This window comes from Kogia breviceps, chromosome 20 (assembly GCF_026419965.1).
Source record: "Kogia breviceps isolate mKogBre1 chromosome 20, mKogBre1 haplotype 1, whole genome shotgun sequence".
NCBI lineage: Eukaryota > Metazoa > Chordata > Mammalia > Artiodactyla > Physeteridae > Kogia > Kogia breviceps.
Window position 1 is genome coordinate 27,702,520 of NC_081329.1, and position 20,718 is coordinate 27,723,237.

General features: G+C 47.4%; 1 protein-coding gene across 15 annotated transcripts in view; it reads left to right on the top strand.

Moving 5' to 3' along the window:
* Positions 1-19,616, top strand: part of TACC1 (transforming acidic coiled-coil containing protein 1) — a 108,363-nt gene extending 88,747 nt beyond the window's left edge. For 14 of the 15 annotated variants that reach the window (XM_067022778.1, XM_067022776.1, XM_067022777.1 and 11 more), the window contains 7 exons: positions 6,202-6,327; positions 8,858-8,934; positions 10,314-10,357; positions 11,575-11,735; positions 12,496-12,602; positions 13,486-13,606; positions 14,462-19,616. In XM_067022778.1, coding sequence (XP_066878879.1) covers positions 6,202-6,327; positions 8,858-8,934; positions 10,314-10,357; positions 11,575-11,735; positions 12,496-12,602; positions 13,486-13,606; positions 14,462-14,530 — 705 coding nt within the window. In that variant the 3' untranslated portion in view covers positions 14,531-19,616. The remainder of the gene's footprint in view (positions 1-6,201; positions 6,328-8,857; positions 8,935-10,313; positions 10,358-11,574; positions 11,736-12,495; positions 12,603-13,485; positions 13,607-14,461) is intronic. The other variant, XR_010838530.1, reaches the window with a different exon arrangement.
* The last annotated feature ends 1,102 nt before the right edge of the window (positions 19,617-20,718 follow it).

Sequence of the window (20,718 nt, forward strand, 5' to 3'; positions counted from 1 at the left end):
TGATAACATGTTGATGTTTTGGATCTGTTGGGTTAACGAAACTATATTATTAAAATTAATTTCACCTGTTTCTTTTTACCCTTTTTTTTTTTTTTTTTTTTTTTTTTTTTTTTTTGCGGTACGCGGGCCTCTCACTGTCGTGGCCTCTCCCGTTGCGGAGCACAGGCTCCGGACGCGCGGGCTCAGCGGCCACGGCTCACGGGCCCAGCCGCTCCGCGGCACGTGGGATCTTCCCGGACCGGGGCACGAACCCGCGTCCCCTGCATCGGCAGGCGGACTCTCAACCACTGCGCCACCAGGGAAGCCCTCTTTTTACCCTTTAAATGTAGCTACTGAGAATTTTAAAATTACCTATGGCTTGCGTTGTATTTCTTTTGAGCAGCCCCGGTTGTAGATTACAAAATTTTTTTTCATTTTAACTTTCAGGCTTACAAAAAGAGTACAAAGAATTCCTATAACTCTTGCACCCACGCTCCTCAAACTTTAACCTCTTCTGTAATCAGAATCAGTAAACGCTGGTACGGTATTATTGTCTGGTCTGTAAACCGTATCCAGGTCTTACGAGCTACCCCCACTAGTGTCCTTTCTCTGGCACAGGATCCAGGGCGGGACCCCACAAGGCGTTCAGTGCCCGTGTTCTCAGTCTCCTTTAATCTGTGACAATTCCTCAGTCTGTCTCTGTCCTTCCGGACCTTGGCTCTTTTCAAGAGTGCTGGTTAGTTGTTTTGTAGAATATCTTTCAATTTGGGCTCGTCGAGTGTTTCCTCATGATGAAATTCAGTTTACGCATTTTTGGCGCGAATGCATCAGAAGCGACCTCATGGGTATCGGTGCATCCCAGTATTGGTGGGATTAACTTTGATCGCGTGGTTAATAAGGTGCGGTCTTCTGGGTCCCTCACTTGAACTAAGTTTTAGAGGAAGAATGGGATTTGCCAGGTAGGTAAGGCAATGAAGGGTGTTCTGGGCAGGAGAGCTGTACTGTGCAAAAGACAGGGAGTGAGAAGAAGCACGGGCTTTATAAGGAGTTGTGGGGACGAATGATCTCACGTGATCGGAGGATACTGTGCATGTGGTAGGTGAGAGCCAGGCCGCTGGGGCCCTAGACATCGTGCCAGGAGGCTTGGAATTCATGGAAACGCCGCAGAGAACTCTCCTGGGGGCTGAAGTAGGGAGCAATCACGATCAGCAGTAAATCAGAGGATGGGACGGAGGCTGGGACTCAGCAGGTAGAGCCAGCACTGCTAGGTGGCTTCCGGGGTGTACGTGGTGCCTGAGGTGGAGGTTGGAGAAAGTCGCTGAAGGCCATCGAGGTTTCCGCCTTGAACATCTGAGTGGTCAGCGTTGCTGACCACCAAGCCCAGAGGGGCCTCGTCTCGACACGTGGCACCGCTGTCCACCTCGTTGTCTAAGCCACAACCCTGGGGTCCTCTTGGACTCCCCCGTCCTCTGTATTCCCACACATAGGGTCTGTGGTTTCCACGTCCAGAAAGCAGATGTTGTAAATCCGTCTACTTTTGTCGAGCCCATGGCCACCACCAGTCTTTTTAAGCATTGTGGCAGTTTCCTAATGAATCTCCCTGTTCCCGAGGCTGTTCTGTTCTCCTTTTCCATCAGCCAGAGTTGTTCCTCTTTGCTTAAACCCTTTCGTTGGCTTCCCTCATCTTTAGGCTGAGCTCAGACTCTGCTGTGGCCTCCGCAGCTCTCTACACTGCCCCGGCCTCCTTCCTGTGCCAGACCCCTGGCCAGCCAAACGGGCTTCCGTTCACTGCTGTGGGCCCGCCCCTTGGAGGCACTTTCTCTTCTCCCCGCCTGCCCCACGGGTTGGGACCGTGACTGTGTGCTGGCCCCTGTACCCCAGCACCGACCACAGTGAACGCGGCTGAACGTAGGAGCCAGTACATCAGGAGTATAGAGGAGGAACAGAATCGTAAAAGTCCAGTTTTAGGCATGTGGCTTTGGGACATCTGTGAGACCGGCTTCTCGGTTCACATTTCCTGTAGGCAGTGAGAAGCACACAGCGTGAGCTCAGGGAAAGTCAAGGTTGGCTTCAGTAGATCTGAGCGCCCTTAGGACAGGGGGGATAGTTGAAGCCGAAGGATTAGGTGACGTTGTGACAGAAACGTTCTTAACCTGTAAGAATACATTTTGCATCCTGGCTCGTAGGTACGTACGACACATCTCAACACACGCGTTTGTATTGTTACCAGACAAATTGCACAGAACAGTATCTGCCTTTCTTCACGTGGCTCCCTCTGATTTCTTCTATTCTGTTTCATTTTTTTTAACGCACGTTGCTTGTCCTAGTAACCATTTTCGTGACTCGCCGTTGGACTGCGACCCACGGTGTTTCCCTGGAGGACACAGAGTACGGGGCGTAGGGGTGGGCGAGGGAGCCGTGGGCGCCGGGCCGGAGGCGGACACGCACGCGGGGGTCAGGGACTTGGAGCGTGCTCCCCTCTCAGGGCCACTGCACAGCAGTGACGGTGGTTTCGGACAGAATCACTCTTTGGGGAGCCAGGTCTTGTAATCATCCCCAGCACAGCCACCGTGGCTCATGGCACAGTCACTTCGAGGAGCCACTGAGGCCACCATTCTGCAAGTAGTGAAGTGTCCCCCCATCTGTGGGAGGGGGTCCTTCCCCACCAAAGGATGAGACTCCACCCTCCGCTGCCCAAACTGCCTGGTCGTGCCCTTAGGGAAACCAGTTTCCTGTGACGTTTTCCAGGTACTGTGGGAGCGTCGTCTAGCCTTTTCTCTGTGTAAAAATGGCAAAGGGATGGTCGAAGGCTGTGCTGAGGGGCCCCAGCACTGGTCTGCAGATGCGGGGGGTTTACCCACGTTCTTGGAACGCCCGGGTTACGCTTGCACACTCCCCAGTTATTCATGCAGAGGTATTAGCCCCACCTCCTTGCCTGGGCAGGGTGGCTGTGAAGATGCGGGGGAAAGGGTAGCGTGCAAGGCTGAGCCAGAAAGCCCTGAGCTGCCGTGAGGTGGCGTGACGTTGGCGGGAAAGCTGGGGGAGAGCGGGAGAGAGAAGATGGGGGAAGCCTTGTCTCCGGAGCCCCCTGCAAAGACCACGTCCTGGGTCGTCATCTTCGGACGGTAACTCCAGTTGAACTTGCGGAAGTAAATTAATTTCTACTTCCTTAGAACGCTGAATCAGCATTGCATAAAGAACTTGCAATCTTCAAAACACTGACTAAGAAGTCTGTTTAGTCTAGCGTATGCCTCTGTACGCCTCTGGGTGTTGCCCTGAAGGGCATTCGTGTTGCAGTCTCTGCCCGGCGCCAGGGGGCGGCCAGGGCCAAGTAACCAAGACCGGAGGGTGGTCCCCTCGCTTTTCAGCTGCTGGTCTGCAGCATCTTTCACTTAGGAGTCAATCTGCTATTTTTTTCAAATAAGTCTTAAAGTTCTTAAAAGTTGAGTTCACTTGGCTTTCCCAGCGTGTCTCCGTTAGAAGTGGCAGGGGGAACGCTGCTCTAACAGGTTCAAGGACACATGGGACGAGCCTGACAGATCAGGGATCCCGATTGCTCTCATCGCAAGGACGCGAGCACAGAATTACTCTGTGGCATCTGCACTCGCTGTGAACTTACAGCCGAGACGCCCCTGGGTCTCACTGTCTGTAGACAGGTCTTTGTGGGTCCTCAAGGGTGAATGCTTTGTGGGACAGGGAGAAAGACCAGGGGATAGGAAGCCAGGACCCTTTTGGAAGGATGCGATGGGTCTGATTGGTTTAGCATCTTTATTAAACACGTACTAGATTGCCCAGCCCAGGAAGAGATGGTCAGGCCAGTTTGGGGTGATGGTAGATTCTGTAGGCTTTCTGTGCTGTTTGATAAACAGTATAAAGGACTGAGGAACGTAAAAAGCTAAATAAATCCTAGAGGACTGGAAAAGGCAGCTAAAACAGGCCCCGGCTATAAATCCCTCGTACGAGCTGTTTGCGTTTTGAGCCGAGGGGCTTGTGGCATACGGCCAGGCGGAGGGAGGGGCCGGGAGAGCCGCCGGCGGTATCTGTCCCCATCTAAGGCCTGATCTTCCAGCTCGGCATGCCACCCTTCCAGACACCTCACTTGTGAGAGCGAAGTTGCTAAACAAGTGGGCGGACTGAATTCATTTATCCTCTCGTGGATGAATGAGATGCAGAACTCCAGCACAGACAATATTTCTCTCACTAAGAAAACTTGGCTCATTTCCCAAACTCTTGCTAACGTGCAGGTCACGGAAGGCACAGGAGACCAGTTTGCCAGAGTTGACTTGTCTTAGGGATTCTGATTTAGAATAATAAAAAAACAAAAGACGGATTCAAAATGTCATAATTTAGAATCGGAAATGTACCGCGATGAACCAGATGTGTGGGCTGGACCTGGTAGGCAGGTTACACGGGAAGCGGGATGGAGGGGAGGAGTCCGGATGAGCATCGTGGCATTGGGAGGTGAGGGCGTGAGTCAGATGTCCAGTGTGTTAGTGACCGACCGCAGACGATCATGATCTCAGCATTTCTGGGTCGGGAGTCCTGGGGCAGCTTCACTGAGCGCCTCTGACTCGGGGTCTCTCCCCCGCTGCACTCAGGGTACTGACCAGGGCTGCGGTCACCTCCAAGGCTCAGTTTGGGTGGATCTGCTTCCAAGCTGCCTCACTTGGCCGTTGGCAGAGACGGCCGTTCCTTGCCACGTGGCCTCTCCACAGAGCTTCTCACAGCCGGAGCCTCTTGGTCAACGAGTGACACCGCGTGACTGTACCACTTTCTGTTCTTTAGACGAGGGTCACTGGGTCCAGCCTAACTCAAGGAGAGGAGGCTACACAAAAGGACTCGTACAGGAGGTGGGGTCATTGGGGGCCATTTTAGGGCTGCCAACCCCTAGTAGCTTCTGACTCTGGTGGTGGAGCTCTCCCAGGATAGAAGGTGTTTCTGGGGGACCTCGGGCTTCTGTCAGCATGGTGGGCTGGCCTCCTCCAGATGGTGCTGGAACGGGCACTGCCAGCTTGTGGCTTTTGCATTTTCCCTTTTCTGTGGCCTCAGCCAGGGGTTTGTCTATTGGACCCTTGGCTGAGGGCAGTGAAGATAGATCTAGGCAAAAATTATGTGTGTGTTCTTGAGCATTTTTAGAGAGAGGGTTAGTCCATAGTGACCCTGAAAAGTTTAAAAACCACTGGTCTACGTTGACCTTGGACTTCCTGTTCAAGCTCGATTCGAACAAGATTACCAGAGCCCGATTGATTACAGTCAGTAACTAATTGATCAGTTATGCTGACACTGAAGATTATTAAGATTATTCCCTAACCCTAACTTCAGTAAATTTTTTTTTTTTTTTTTTTAAAGATTCCCAGGTCACCTTGGCGGGCATTTTGGGTGTTATTAGATCAGCTTTTTCTCCATTTATACAAAAAGTTAACATAGGTGGGAGGAAATAACCCCCAAAACTGCTTTTTAGGAAAAAATAATGGTACAAAGCCCACGTTCTTGTGAAAAACAAAATCCTAACTGAAGGTGGCTCTCGGGAACCCAGGTTTATGGCAAAAATCAAGCTGGCACCTCAGAAGGTGACATGTTAACGGAAGGGAACTGAAAACTCAATGTCGGGAAGACCCAGGACAAGGAAATGCAGCCCAGACCCTGGCGTCTGTGCACTTGACAACGTCGCTGTGTCTCCACACGGGGCCACTGAAATCCCCTGTGATCCTGTATCACACCGGGGTGGGGTCAGAGTTCACATGTCTCTGCCATTTCTACCTGCTTAGGCCTGAAAGTCATTTTCCATCCATCCAAAGCGGCCAAATAATAGTACACACAAAGCCTCTCTATGTAAAAAGGTTGACACTTTTTGGGGACTTTATCTGCAGGGAGCACATCGTCCCCGGAGATCCCCAGATGGTTTTCTCTTTTCTGCACGTGACTCTGGCGACTGACCTCTATGATAATCACACTGTCTCCTTTTTGGATGAGAAGAAAACTTCTCTAGGCCGTCCGTTAAAACGGAAGCTAAGACCTCCCTGATATTCATTAGAACGGCTTTTCCTTCAGATCGTACTGTAACTAGGTTTTGTTTTTTTAAGCTTCCCCCGCTGTTTTTTTCCCCTTCAAACGTGCTTTTTAAAGGGTGTGATCAGTTTCTTCAGGAGGAAGTTATGGGAGGATATTTGGGGTTAAGAATCTGAAGAGCGGATGTCTTAGCTGTGCCCTCTCCCCCGACAGGCACTGCTGGAGTCCCTGGGAGAGGAGGGCCCTATGTCCGTGGCCTGTGGAGGGGAGAGCCCGCTGGACGGCATCTGCCTCAGTGAATCAGACAAGACCGCCGTGCTCACCCTGATACGAGAAGAGGTAAAGGCTTCCTCGCGGCGTCCGCTTCTGGCTCCGTTGCTTTGTAAAGCCCGTGTGCCAGTGTGTAGCTTCCATCTCTGCTGGCTTGAGGTCTTTCTCCCCGGCTGGAAGTCCCTGTTTCCTCCACTTGTAGCTCATATAAAGGGCTCCCTGTAAAACGCCTCGTTGGAGCTGGATTCCTGGCCTCCTGGTATCCAGGGGGCAAAGCTGACGCTTGGAAATATCCTTGAGAACTTTTGTACACTTCTTTATCTTTTAGCCCTGAAGTTTTACATACCGCATTTTGCCAACTTTACCCACGTATGTAACTAAATCAGCACCTTCATTTCACAGAGGATATATGCTTGTGCCTAAAAGTTTCTTAAATTCTAGACTTGCAGGAATGTAACATTGTTTCCTACCTTCATCCGTTCTTTTTTTTTCTTTTTTTTTTCCTTTCAGAGTTATTTTATTCAGAAACAAGCAATTATAAATATATGTATCTTTTCTTCCCTCTTTTAGACAAATGGTAGAATACTACATATACCATTCTGTACCTTGCTTTTCTCACTTAAAAATATATCATGGTGATCATTCCATGTTAGTATTTAATGCATGCCTACTTCTTTTTCTTTTTATGAATTTATTTATTTATTATTATTTTTTTAAAATTTATTTTATCGATTTATTTTTTGGCTGCATTGGGTCTTAGTTGCTGCACGCGGGCTTTCTTTAGTTGCGGCGAGCGGGAGCTACTCTTCATTGCGGTGCGCGGGCTTCTCATTGCAGTGGCTTCTCTTGTTGCAGAGTACAGGTTCTAGGTGCACGGGCTTCAGTAGTTGCAGCACGCAGGCTCAGTAGTTGTGGCTCACGGGCTCAGTAGTTGTGGTGCACAGGCTTAGTTGCTCCGCAGCATGTGGGATCTTCCCGGACCAGGGTTCGAACCCGTGTCGCCTGCATTGGCAGGCAGATTCTTAACCACTGTGCCACCAGGGAAGCCTGCGTGCCTACTTCTTTTTCACATCTGTTTAGTGTCCCACAGCCAAATTGGGTCATCAAGGACTTAAGTTCTTGCCATTTCATCTTCAGTGTACTGGCCTGCCCCCTTCCATGTCATAGGTCAGCTCCCCTCATGGTCCTAAGATGGCTGCTGCAGCTCCATGCTTCACACTGCAGACATCAATGCCTAGCATTAGAAAACGTCTAATTCTCACCATACACCTCTCTTTAGGAGCAAAGTCCTCTTTTTTAGGACTTTCCCAAAAGTCCCCAGCAGACTTCCTCTCACATCTTAATGCCTATAATCCCTTCATCCATTCTTTAATTAAAGAACTCAACTCTCGAATCCCTGTATCGTGTTTATTGAACATCTTCTGTTCAAAATAGATCTCTGCTAGGCCTTTCCTGGATGATCTGGAAAATATGAAAGACACTGTTAGGTACCATTAATCAGTTACCTCCCTCCTCTGTTTTGTTTCTCTGCTGTATTTCATGTGTTTGGTTTGTGTGTTTCTTGATGATTCCACCTTTTTTTAAAGAAGGTAATTGCCTCAGTGTAGCAACTTAATTTTTATAATATAATGAGAGTGGTTAAGTACTTCTGACCTAGGTCTTTCGAACTGTTAAAACATAGCAATAAGTTGATTAATTAGGGGTGTCAGCTAGTCCCGTTGTCAAAACTTAGGCGCTGTGGTAAGGAGGCCCCTACAAAATCTTGTAAATGAGAAAAATGACTTCTTTCTCCTGAGCGTTAAAACTATAAGAGGACCACCAGGTGCATCAAAGATGTGCCTGATTTCCTGAAGCAGACAGGCTGGCTTCTAGTTCTTGAGATCCTGATTGATGGCACCAAAATAAAGATTGTACCAACTAGAAAGCAGCACAGAGACGTATAATCACAGGAGAACGACGGATGCCCTTCTGAGCTCTGTGCAGGGCACGTGGCATTTGAGGCCATGAATTTAGCACGAGCCTCCTAAGCGCGGCGATATGGGTTCTGACCTGGTGAGCACGGTCTTGCCAACAGTGAGATGGGCGCCTCTGCCTAGAGGAGCTTCGGGGCCCTATTGTGACTCAGCCCGAAATCTCTGCAAAAAGAGACTGTCTGGTCAGGCCAACTTCCACCGCTCTGATTTTGTGGCAGTTTCATTTCTCAGCCTAATTAAATCGGTGCTCTGGCATCTCCCTTGGTTAAGATGAGTCTCTGCCAGACAAATGGCTCAGCTGTTGGCGTCCTGACCCAGCAGGGTTCTGGGCTGATAGCCAGACCCCGGACCGAGCTGGGGTTTACAGAGGTGGTAATACCCACTTGGAACTCTCCTGGGAGAGGTTCTGGTCACCTTCATCCTGGTGACCACGTTCCAGCATCCTCTGCAGCTGAGAGCATTTCCCCAGCGTTTGTGAGCATTATACACAGATGCTGAGGGGTTTTTATTCCTCATGTAGATTGACTGCCTTCAGATGGACCTGGTTGTGTGTTGTTTTCAGGCTCTAGTCTTAAATTCAAGAGGTTGAGTAGGTAAAACCAAGCTTTATCTCCATTATAATCTAGATAATCACTAAAGAGATGGAAGCAAATGAATGGAAGAAAAAATACGAAGAAACCCGACAAGAAGTCTTGGAGATGAGGTTAGACTGGAGGTTTGGGGGAGGGGTGGGTACCTTTATGCATTTTTAGATTTAATACAAAGGATGTGATGACAGTATTTGCTTACACAGAACCAGCTGTTGAGAACTCGAGGGCTTTGCTATTTGCACCTTGATTTGGGACTGATGGTGTCATTTCCTGAGGATAACCGACCAGTTATTGTATTCAAATGCTGTAGCTCATTTTGGGTTGTTCAGAACATTGCAAATAAGCAGAACCCACATAATTCTTGTCTTTTGAAAAGACACATTTGTGCAAAAATATCCATCTGATATTTGATATAATGACAGAAATACAGAGATTTATTGACATACTCAATTATGGAAACCCTATAATTTCTAAAACGAATTATACATGGTAGCTTCAGATTTCACAACCTCGGAATAGATAATAAAAAGCATGTTAACAGGAAACAAAACTGACTTTACATTGAAGTCTTTTTATTTTTGCTGCTCCCTCCCTAGAGTTAGGGGCTGTGAAATAACTAAAGATGGCATCAAAGAGTGGGGGGCATAAATAATTTATAAACTGTTCAGTCGGCACTTGAGTGATTAAGAAACATTTTAAACATGTCCACTCTAATTTGTGGCTCTTGTATTATTTGGTTTCTTGAGCATTTACTGGGTGTAAGTCCCTGTGCTGGCATGGTGGGTAGGAAGGCACGGCCCCTGGCCCTGGGGAGCTTACAGCAGCCACCGTAAGAACCTGGGTGCAGGGTCAGCGTGATGGGCGCCACCGGTGAGGGGCGGGGCAGTGGTCACTTCTCACGATGGGGGATGAGGTCACAGGGAGGGGCACCCGTCACTGGGCAGGATCAGGAAGACACTGCACTTCCCTAAAAGAAAGGTTAACACCACAGGGCGATCTTTAAACCTCTTTGAATAACTAAAACACTTCTGGAATTAGGACAATAAAATAAAAACCTGTGTCTGAATCAGAGGGGACCCACTGCCTGTTAAGAGTGGTTTGGGGCCAGGGGCAGCCTGAACTCAGGTCAGATCTCTTAGGAAGAGCCCCAAGAATGTCATTAACTTATTGTGTAAAAGATTCACTTCTCTAAGCAGAATTCACATACTGCCTTGGGGTCATTCACACAAGTGCAGAGAAAAGGTGAAGGCAGTTGTTTCTATAAATAGAACAAAAACCCTGTGAAACAAAATCTCAAGAAAAACCTTTCTGAACATTAACAAATCTTAGGTTGAGCGTAAAAAAAAGGAGGAGCCCCAAAGCAGGTAACCGGGTTATGTAAGTTTGTCAGTACATGTTAATGTGTTTAATTGTTTGGGGCAGCGTTTCTCCAACTTCCATGGTTAATAAAATTCTCTTCTGATAAGAGTGTTTGTTTGTTTGTTTGTTTAAGGAAAATTGTTGCCGAGTATGAGAAGACCATCGCCCAAATGATCGGTAAGGAAGTTTTTTCTAGGGTATGAGCCATGGGATCCAAAGGTGATCTCTTCAAATCAGAATATAAACATCAGTTCGTCCATCCCGGAGATACGAGCGATTCTTATTATTTGCAGTAGTTGCTGAAGTTGCCCAAACACTGAATTAGCCGATACTGAATCACTGATCCTCAGGAAAGCTTGCCTTCTGGGTGTTTCTGTCTAAAGACACCTTATTTAAGGTGTACCGTTGACTCATTGACATTGAGCTCACGGCGAGTGCTGCAGTTCATGCCAGGACAGAGCTCATGTCACACGTGTTTTCCCCCTAAGACACCTCCAGCCCTGTGGCCCTTAGGACACGAGACAGCCCCGCAGCCTAGGCTTGGGGCCCATTTCAAAATCCCCAACAGGAAGTACAAAAATGCCAAAAACGTGTCCCTGAGTAGACTGAAAAGGACACTTGTTTGCAGTACGAAACGAGGCAGAGCATCGCCTTGCCCAGCTTCAGCCGAGAACGTGCCCGGCAGGTCACTCCGGTTCTGTGCCGTCCCACGCGTGGCCCCGAACGGCCGGGGGCGCGCCACACATACTGATTTGGGGGCTACACATAGAAATAGCGAGCGGGGAGTCTGCAGATAATGAGGATCACCGTCGTTAGGTTCCTTTTAGAGGACGGCAGACACTCGAGTTCCGGCACCAGGGTGGGCGGCCTCACCTCGCCCTTCGTACCCCCGGGGGGGGACGTCCCTGCTCTACGCAGCGGCTTCACTCCGCTGCAGGTGGTGCTTTGCCTGCGCCAGACCCATCGGTGCCTTTAGAAAAGGACAGCGCTTCACCCTCCTGCATTGCATTTAGAACCTCTTGTAGCCTCTGTTGCAAGGACCGACTCCCTAAGTCAGTCAGGTCTTTCTGCATTAACTTGGGCGGCGAGATGATATTTTCTGCCGTCCGCATCACCTGACGCCTGGGTAGATGCATGGCTCCCGCCCTCAGCTCCTCTGGGTCTCCGCTCACACCTCTCCCCTGACAGACTGCTCACCCCTCTTGCCTGGCTGTGTGTCCCCTGCCCCGACCTGTCAGCGTGTCTCCCCCGCCAGAAAGTCAGTCCCTGAGTGTGGAACCTTTGTCACCTTCCCTGCTGGGCTCCCCGACCCAGCGTACTGCCTGGTGGCTCGGGAGGGCGGCTGTGAGCTGTGTGTTGAGAGAACGTGCGTTGCTTCTGATCATGACTCACAGAAGATGAACAGAGGACGAGTATGACCTCTCAGAAGAGCTTCCAGCAGCTGACCGTGGAGAAGGAGCAGGCCCTGGCCGACCTCAACTCCGTGGAAAGGTCCCTCTCCGACCTGTTCAGGAGATACGAGAACCTGAAAGGAGTCCTGGAAGGGTTCAAGAAGGTAGCCCGCCCTTTGCCTTCCGCCTCCCTGGTGGTGTGTCTTCTTGGTCACGGGTGTTCAAACGCACGTGCCAGAGGTGCGGGTGGCCTAGAAACAGGGAATCGGGGCCCCTGGGTGGCGTGTCTTGGTCATTCCTCTCCTGGGTCAGGTCAGGAAGCCTTGGACACGACCAGAGTGTGGCATGGAGCGTAAGAACCGTGGGACCCTCAGACTTAGGAGAATTCTAGAAGTGTTCTTTTTGCTCATTTACCAATTTAATGTTAGTAAGTGTAAAAGGGAGTCAAGCCATAGCACTGAAAAATACAGGCTGCCTATTCTGGGAGAAAGTAAGTGTAAAGTTTCAAATTCAGTGTAAGTGGGCATATTGATTTGATTTGGTTGTACACTATCACTAAGACACATTTATGGCAGTGAACACTTTTTTTTTTTTTCATATTAACCATAAAAATGTCCGGTTTGTCTAAAATGGGGATCAGGTTGCCTTTCAGTTTTGAATATCTGCCCTTCCTAAAGCAGGTGTGTCATTGTAACTTACTGTATGATCTGAAAGTTAACACATGAAGAAGTTATCTACAGTTTCTTCAGTGAGAATTATTTGCGCCTATTTCAAACTACCATGGAGTCTTACTTGGAGGCATCTGAATGTATTTGGTTTATTCATTTTTTAAACAAATGAAAACCCTGACATGTGGTATGTTACTAGTAGAAGGAAAACAAAATGAACTTGTTTCTTTCATTTTAAATTGTCACTTGGCAACAGAATGAAGAAGCCTTGAAAAAATGTGCTCAGGATTACTTAGCCAGAGTTAAACAAGAAGAGCAGCGGTATCAGGCCCTGAAAATCCATGCGGAGGAAAAACTGGACAAGTAAGAGCTGGTGCATAAGAATTTCACTTTTCGTGATGTTGTGGGAAGATTGACAGACAAGAAAAATAAATCACTATTTTGCAACTCCGGGTTGCACTGGTACCTGTGTGTCTTATTTAGTCTTCTGAATAGGTGGACTCTTCACAAGGTTCAGACAGTAAAAAAAAAATAAAAAGATACAGTCTCTCCCTCCCACCCCCTCCCCCTCCCAGTGGGTTCCCACCTCTTTCCTCACCCCAGGAGATCGTTCTTTTATCCTTCCAGACATCCTTTTCCCCCTTCTTTTCCCCTCACCCCAGCTGTGTTGAGCTATAATTGACATAAGACATTCTGTAAGTTTAAGGTGTACCACATTGATTTGACACATTTATATACGTGCCACCATAGAGTTAGCTAATGCTCCATCATGTCACATAATTACCATTTTTTAAATGTGAGAATCTCCTTTTTTAATGGAGGTTTTTTAATTAATAAAGTTGCTTGTAGATCTGTGTTTCTCACTTTTTTTTTTTTTTTTTTTTTTTTTTTTTTTTTGCGATACGCGGGCTTCTCACTGTTGTGGCCTCTCCCGTTGCGGAGCACAGGCTCCGGACGCGCAGGCTCAGCGGCCACGGCTCACGGGCTTAGTTGCTCCGCGGCATGTGGGAAGCCCAGGTTGATTCTGCCATTGGTTTTTGCATCATGGAAATCTCCTTAGCAGTTGTGTGTAAATTGATTTTTATGAATTAAAATTGAATTATATAGCTCACCAATTCCTCTTTTTCCTCTGTGGTGGAGTCAGTTCTCCTAGTTCTGCGTCACAGGTGTCAGCGGTTAGCATCCTGATCGTGAGCCGCGACTGGTGACAAACCATGTGCTTTTTGTCCCTTCGTTCCATAAACAGAGCCAATGAGGAGATTGCTCAGGTTCGAACAAAAGCAAAGGCTGAGAGCGCCGCTCTCCACGCGGGGCTTCGGAAAGAGCAGATGAAGGTGGAGTCTCTGGAAAGGGCCCTCCAGCAGAAGGTAAGGGGGGACCCACCGAGACCTTTGGTTTCCTCCTGGGCTGCAGCTCCCACGTCGTCTGGACGAAAGGGGCTTATCTCTGCGCAGACGCTGCAGTCCAGCTCCTTTGGGAAGTGACTCAGGTGGCAACAGATACTCCCGGGTGTATTAGTGGGACCCGGCCACAGGCAGGGTGCAGAGAGGAGGTTGCATTAACTGAAGCTCAGAGGACCAAACGTTCAGTTAGGCTCCGAAGCTACCTTTTTTCTCGAGAAACTCTGCTACCGAAGTAAAAATCGGTGGTGATAACGACCCCCATTCTCTTGCTAATTAGTGACTCTAAGACTTCATTTTCCGCGCCTCTAGTGTTTTTCTTACTGTCTCCAATCCTGTTGTCAGGCCTGTGGCATCCATTCAGCCAGGGCAGGGGTTTTTATCATGGCGTCTGATAACCCCTAAGACAGTGGCCCCTAGGATATTTGGATTCTGGAATCCCAGGTCCCTGGAGGTGCTGATGGATCAAGTGAGGCCCAGATACTTTTTCTTTTTTCTTTTCTTTTTTTTTTTTTACAAATACCCCCAAGTAATTCCTATGATAGCAAGGAAGTTTGACAAACACACTTCAAGGACTGACGTCAGAGGGCCAGTAATTACCCTCACCCTCTACTCAATACAAGCATAACTCTGTGAACACAAGACCATTTCTCAGGGGAGAAGGTATAGAGCTTTCCTTTCTTTAAAGGGTTTCTGATGCAGAAAAGTTAAGAACCACTGAGTTGGGGTGCCTAGGGAGGAGTATAGCCAGTCTGGGGGCTGTTTCACTGTGATCCGATATCTCGGGACACAGACTGCATCATCACATCATTTATCTTTCAGAACCAAGAAATTGAAGAGCTGACGAAAATCTGTGACGAGCTGATTGCAAAGCTGGGAAAGACGGACTGAGTTTCCCCTGTTAGCTCAGCAGATCTGCATTTGGCTGCTTCTCTCTCGTGACCACGATTATCTTGCCTTATCCAGGAATAATTGCCCCTTTGCAGAGAAAAAAAAACAAACCACGGAACTTTACAAAAGCACATGCCTACCGCTGCCTGTCCCGCTTTGCAGTCGCACCCGGGCCCGGGAGGCGCCGCTGGAGGGTTTACTGCGCAGCCGCGGAAGGAGTGGCCTGACCGACCGACCCATCTGGCTCCGTTAGACCCGCTGCCCAGTCTGGGCTGGATTCTCTACCTTTGGTTTGTTTTAAAGTCACCTTTACTTTCCCCAAGTGCGTTCAGTGTATGATTTTACGGCTACTATTTGGGACCATATCCTGTCCACCACCTGTCTGATTTTTTAAAAAAATTTATTTCATCTTTTACATTTAATTTTCAATATTCGTGGTTTTATTTGAGGAGATAATTTGTCCTATTGTTACTTCCAGTTGAGTACCCATTTATACACACGCTCTCTCTCACACGCACGCATGCACGCACGCCCACTTATACACACGCTCTCGCACGCACGCACGCACGCATATTTATATATGCTGCTGGGTTTTGTTTTGGTTTTCTTCCCTGAAGCATAATCAAATAAGAACTTCTCTACAGAAGGGCATATTTCCATAAATGTAAAACCCTATTTTGAAACAGAGTCCTGTCTCAGAATGCCAACTTCAGAATTTGGGGTGTTGGGGAGGTGAAGCCCCCAGACGCCATGTCTGGCGTGACTCACAACCTCAGACTCAGGTGTCATATAAGGGAGACTGTTGGCCATAGTGTCCTGTTGCCCCGTATTTGGACGCTTCTCAGCCTGGATGCAGGCAGCGCCTCTGGATTAGTCCTCAGACCCAGGGCATCTACTTTGTGGGACCCCTCACGGCTGGGGTTCGGCAAGTCTGTCCTGGAGCCGTCAGTCTCCTCCGCTTCCACTTGTTGCTCCAAGATCGACATTTGCTCTCCGTTCTCTCTCTATGTGGAATATGCAAAGGAAGTCTGCTTGTCAAAGGTTTAGATGATCTCATTTCATTAACTCCATTAGCAATCGTAAGGTGAAGCAAATGTTGGATTTTTGCAAGTGTGATGCATTGTTCTTCAGATTTTTTTTCCCCCAAAGGCAAAAAAGAAAAACTTGCAAATGGGCAGGAAAAATCCTGCGAGCCACTCCAAAAATCAGCGCGTTTTGAATATTTTTAAACGAAGGCCATTCGAAGACTGGAGGAGGGGAGTGCAGGGAGCAGATCCCCACTCACCAAACCAAAGTCCTCAAGCCGGTCCTGGACTCCGTTCAGAGTGGCGGGGCCCTTAACCCCCAATTGGAAATTTCCCCCGTGTGAACCCCTCCCATTTGATAGGCGAAACCAAATCCACACAGGTTTTTTTTTTTTTTTTTTTTTTTTTGCGGTAGGCGGGCCTCTCACTGTTGTGGCCCCTCCCGTTGCGGAGCACAGGCCCCGGACGCGCAGGCTCAGCGGCCATGGCTCAGCGGCCATGGCTCAGCGGCCATGGCTCACGGGCCCAGGCGCTCCGCGGCATGTGGGATCTTCCCAAACTGGGGCACGAACCCGCGTCCCCTGCATCGGCAGGCGGACTCTCAACCACTGCGCCACCAGGGAAGCCCCAACACACAGGTGTTTTAAAGCACTCTTTTGTCTTAATCTAAACACCCTGAGCATCTTCACGGTGATGCGCATTATCTCCAGTACACGTCAGTCTTCGTACTTTTCTTGTAAAACTACTGCATGACCCAACTTCAGCAATGAATTGTGCCTCGTGGAGACCCCCTCTAGCTCTTTCGAGATGACTTTTCCTCTAGCCGTGTACTGTTCACACCGGTGCAATCTTTAGCTCCAGGGAGGTCAGTAATGTCTTTTAAAGCCAGAAGTCCCGTTTAACCGATATGCATTTCTCACAATTGGTGCTTAGGCTGTATTTTAAAGCCTACCGTCTTAACGTTTTGTACAAAACAACAACAACAACAACAGAGCAAGAGAAATGATCTGTGTGTGGAGAAGTGATGTGACAATCATTTGGGCCCTGAAAGCAGTCACGGGGTTGATGTGAGTGCCCTGCTTACAGCCGTGCCCCTGGAGGAGCAGGTGTCTCCAGGCAGTGTGACTGCAGCCTCCTCCAGTCCTCCACGACTAGAGAAACTCATTTTGCGTTTTGCAGAAAGAAACGTTGCTAAACCTTTTTGCTGCTGCGTTTTGGTGACATATCCATGTTTACCTGTTTTGTATTGCTCTCTGTTTGATGCATGAAAGGCTTATTATAGGGGTCTCTGTTATAAACCTACAGTCCTCTTTTTCAGGCTTCTTGTGTATAAAAAGAGAAAGTAGCTGTGTGTTGAAACAGAGGCGACAACAGTCTTTCCCAAGCACACTGGTAAGAAGAGACTCCTTAAAACTAGACCCTAGGGAGTAAAGTTGCTGCACAAGGAAAACGAAAGGGCCCTTATTCAGTAATACTTGCCACTGGCCTCTCAGCTATGACCATTACAAGGAAATGGTCTCCCTTCTAATTTAATAGATGGATATTCTCCAACAAGCAGAAAAATGTAGCTTGTACAGCTGGCAGATCAAGAGAATATACTGGACAGATGAAGTATGTTTGTTTATTTTTTAAAAAAACATAAGGGGGAGAAAGAAACTTCTAGTAATCTGGAGAGTAAGAATGTGGCCTAGAAGTTTGCTTCAAAACATGGGCGGGCCAAATTACTCGTAAGCTAGACAGTAATACTCCCTGTGACAAACATGAAGGGAAAATGAGAGGAAGCCACTGGCCTGGATGGTGGTTTTGGAACATGAGTGGTCTTGTTGAGGCTCTGCATCCAGAGCCATATCCTACGTTTTTCATTTTGCCCAAGTATAGATAGATAGTCTTTACCTAAAAGTGTTTTCATTGGAGGATCTATTGGAAGACGGACTGCACAGTTTGTCACTTGGTTGGCTAGTCATTTACAGTCAGCCCTCCCCAAATTTCCTTTATTTGGAGACACTCCTGGAAGCCAGTAACCTGCCCAGACCTTCTGTTCTGTGAAGCCGTCCTGGAAACACTGAGAAGCCCAGTTGGCTCGCGTGGCTTCTAGCATCTTCAGACCTCGCCCAAATTAGGAAGTGTAGAAGCACACGATGGTGAAAAACTCTGAGGACCTGGCAGCCTTCCAAACTGATACGGAATCCAAGGGAAGATTTACCTTTTTCATTTTGGAGGGTGACTCAAGTTGAAGCTTCTTTCCAGCCAGTTACCGTTTTTAACCCGTCCCACACTTTCTGCAACTCTCACACAAATACTTAGATACTTTAGTACGGGCCTTGGATTCTTACTGACTGATTATAATCCAGCAGAGTCAATTCCCCCAAATGTCCCTGGGCTGACTCAATGCAGCCAGAATGAAGCACTCATTTTATTGAAAGGTAGCAGAGGACTTGATGGCGCTAAAGCTCAAAATGGAGTTGTGATGAGCAGGCAATGGTGAGTCTGCGTGCACTAACTGGAAATGATTCAGCACGTCCTTTTTTAGTGGAGTAAAATCCCTAAAGCTCCCTTTTGTTTTCCTTTTGGTTTTTTGCTGCAGTTGGTAGAGCCATCTCATGAATTGTCCACGCCCGGTGTCGCTTCTTTGTAGTTTTGGGACCATGCAGGCTTGCTTTTGGACTTGGGTGGTTTCTTACTTTATCCTCTTGTTGGGAAGAGAGAAACTAGGTGTTTGAAGGATTAAATGATTCAAGCAAAGTGTTTTAGGGTAAAGATGTATATATTCTGAAGAATTTAAAAGATAGCAGATTATTATTTGCTTATTAAAGAACAAATAACAGTCTGGGAATCCCAGAATGTCAAGCCAAAAGTCTATAGGGTCATCTTCAAAGATTTTCATAAAGAAGTATTTTAAGGAGACTTCTGTCCAAAAAGGTTTGACTGGCCTCCAGATTCCAGTGATTTGAAGAAAGCATCTTATCAGTCAAACCTTGAATCTCCCATGTAGTAAAGGCAAAGGAATGGTCCTGATAGATCCTTCTCTCTAAGGATCTCCTCTGGAAGATTGTATGAACAACAATTTCCAGCGAAGACCCACCCCCTGGTGCCCAGAGCTAGCATTCTGGAGACTAAAGATTGCACTTTCCGTAGTTTTTTCGTCCAAATGCAATCCCATTTCTGTGCCTCTTAGCATGCAGTTAGATTTGGACAAGCAAGATTCCTAAGGAATGACTATTAACTATAATATGGTTACAGCTACTACATATATATACACACACACATATATATATATATATATATATACACACTCTGGTTATAGTTGTACTATGGAGATGTCGCGTGTGCAATGCTGGCCTGTGACAGTCCGTCTAGCGCCCTGACCCAGCCGTTGGAGACCAGGCCTGGTGCTGAGGTGTGGTCTGAACCTTCCCTGTATCCATTCATCACTTGAGAACCTTGAAGATGCCACTTTCTGTCCCTCTGCCTTTTAGCGGCATCTGAAATCTGCTCCACAGAGAAACTCCCAGTCAGGTTGTTAACTGATGCTCTGTGAATAATTTGCAGGGGGACATATAAAAATATGAGCTCCAAAACCAGCCCCCGACCCAGTGCAGGAAGGTCTGCGGATTTCACACTCTTCAGCCTCAGGCTCGGTCCTCCCCACCCAGTGAGCCAGGATCCAGGCATTTCTTTGAAATCTCAGAGGTAGCAGCAACCTTTTCAGTGTCGCTTGTAGCAAGTGCGTGTTTGCCAATAGATAACCCCTGTGTACTAACGTGCCAACAAGTAAATGTTAACTAATTGCACATCTGCTTCCACTGTGTCCCCACGGGTGCCACAAAGTGTGTGAGGAACCTCGTCCGGAGGAATCTAACGCTGCATTGACTACTGCTATCAGGATTGTGTTGTGTGGAATAAATCATCTACATAAATTTTATATGCACAAGTAATTTCCCTTTTATATGTCAGGTAAATATTTGTAAAAGTTATACTCACACAAATGAAATTATTATAATGATTACTAATATATTTTTTCCATGTTTCATTGCCTGATTAAAAACTGTTTATCACTGTTAGATGTGGCTGTGTGGAGACTCTTTTTTTCCTGGTTATAAGTCACTTTATCCCCAAATGTGAAAATTCGTGACAGCCTCACTTTTATGGGCTCCATATTTCAGTCTAAAAATACGAAAGATGACATTTTCGCTACACTCATTTTGTGGGATTTTATGCATTTGGCTAGGTGTGTAATTAAAAACAAAACAAACTTGGGCATTCGGACCTTGCCACATAAATTTCCATGCCTTTGCATCTGTGCAAACAAAGTATTTAACTGGGTGCATCTTGGTTTTGCTTAACAGACTGCTTGTCTGCCCTGGCATATTTCAAGTCATAAGAACCTGAGTCACCCCAAGCTTTCCGACTCTTGAAGGACACAGGATCAGCCAGAACTGTGTAAACATCGCAGCACGGCCCACAAAAATTAGTTGACGTTTTATGTTTCTTCTAGGTTAATACCAGGGAAAATTTTTTCAGTACTAACCAAGCCAACTCTCCACTTAAAGGGTAGGAGACTGGTCAGGAAATGTCATGAGTTTTATTACAGGAAAAGATAAATTAAGAGGCCAGTTAAGGCTCCATTTACAACTTAGGTGGGGATCCACTAAGGAAAATCGGAGCACTGTTAATTTCTTACTATTTCCTACATCATAAGACATGGCAGCCTCTAAAGTTCTTAAAAAGAGTGTTTCCCACTAGTGAGCCCGCTGAACTGCCTGGAGGGAATCCTGTAAAATGACCAAAGGAGGTGGTGGCACAGCATTTAATAAATTAATAAATACATAATAAATATAAATTAAGAGAAAGTACAGCAGGAAATAGAGTGCATTGCACAAATGAAGGATAAGTCTTGTTTCATGAAGTTTGTTTTGGATATAAGTGAATGTGAGCTAGGTGATGAAGAAAAATTAATTTCTTGCTGTGGCTAGTGATCAAAGCAAGAAAAACTTGGTCTAGTCGACAGAATTCACTCTGCAGTGGAAGACGCTAAGGCCCAGAGAGAGCAGTGGCGTGGCCAAGACCACAGAGCTCGGATACGAGTGAACACTGTGGCCCTCGCTCGAAGTGGGCAGCAGAATTAACTGCCTCTTAGTGGTCGTTTTGGAACTCTTCAAATCC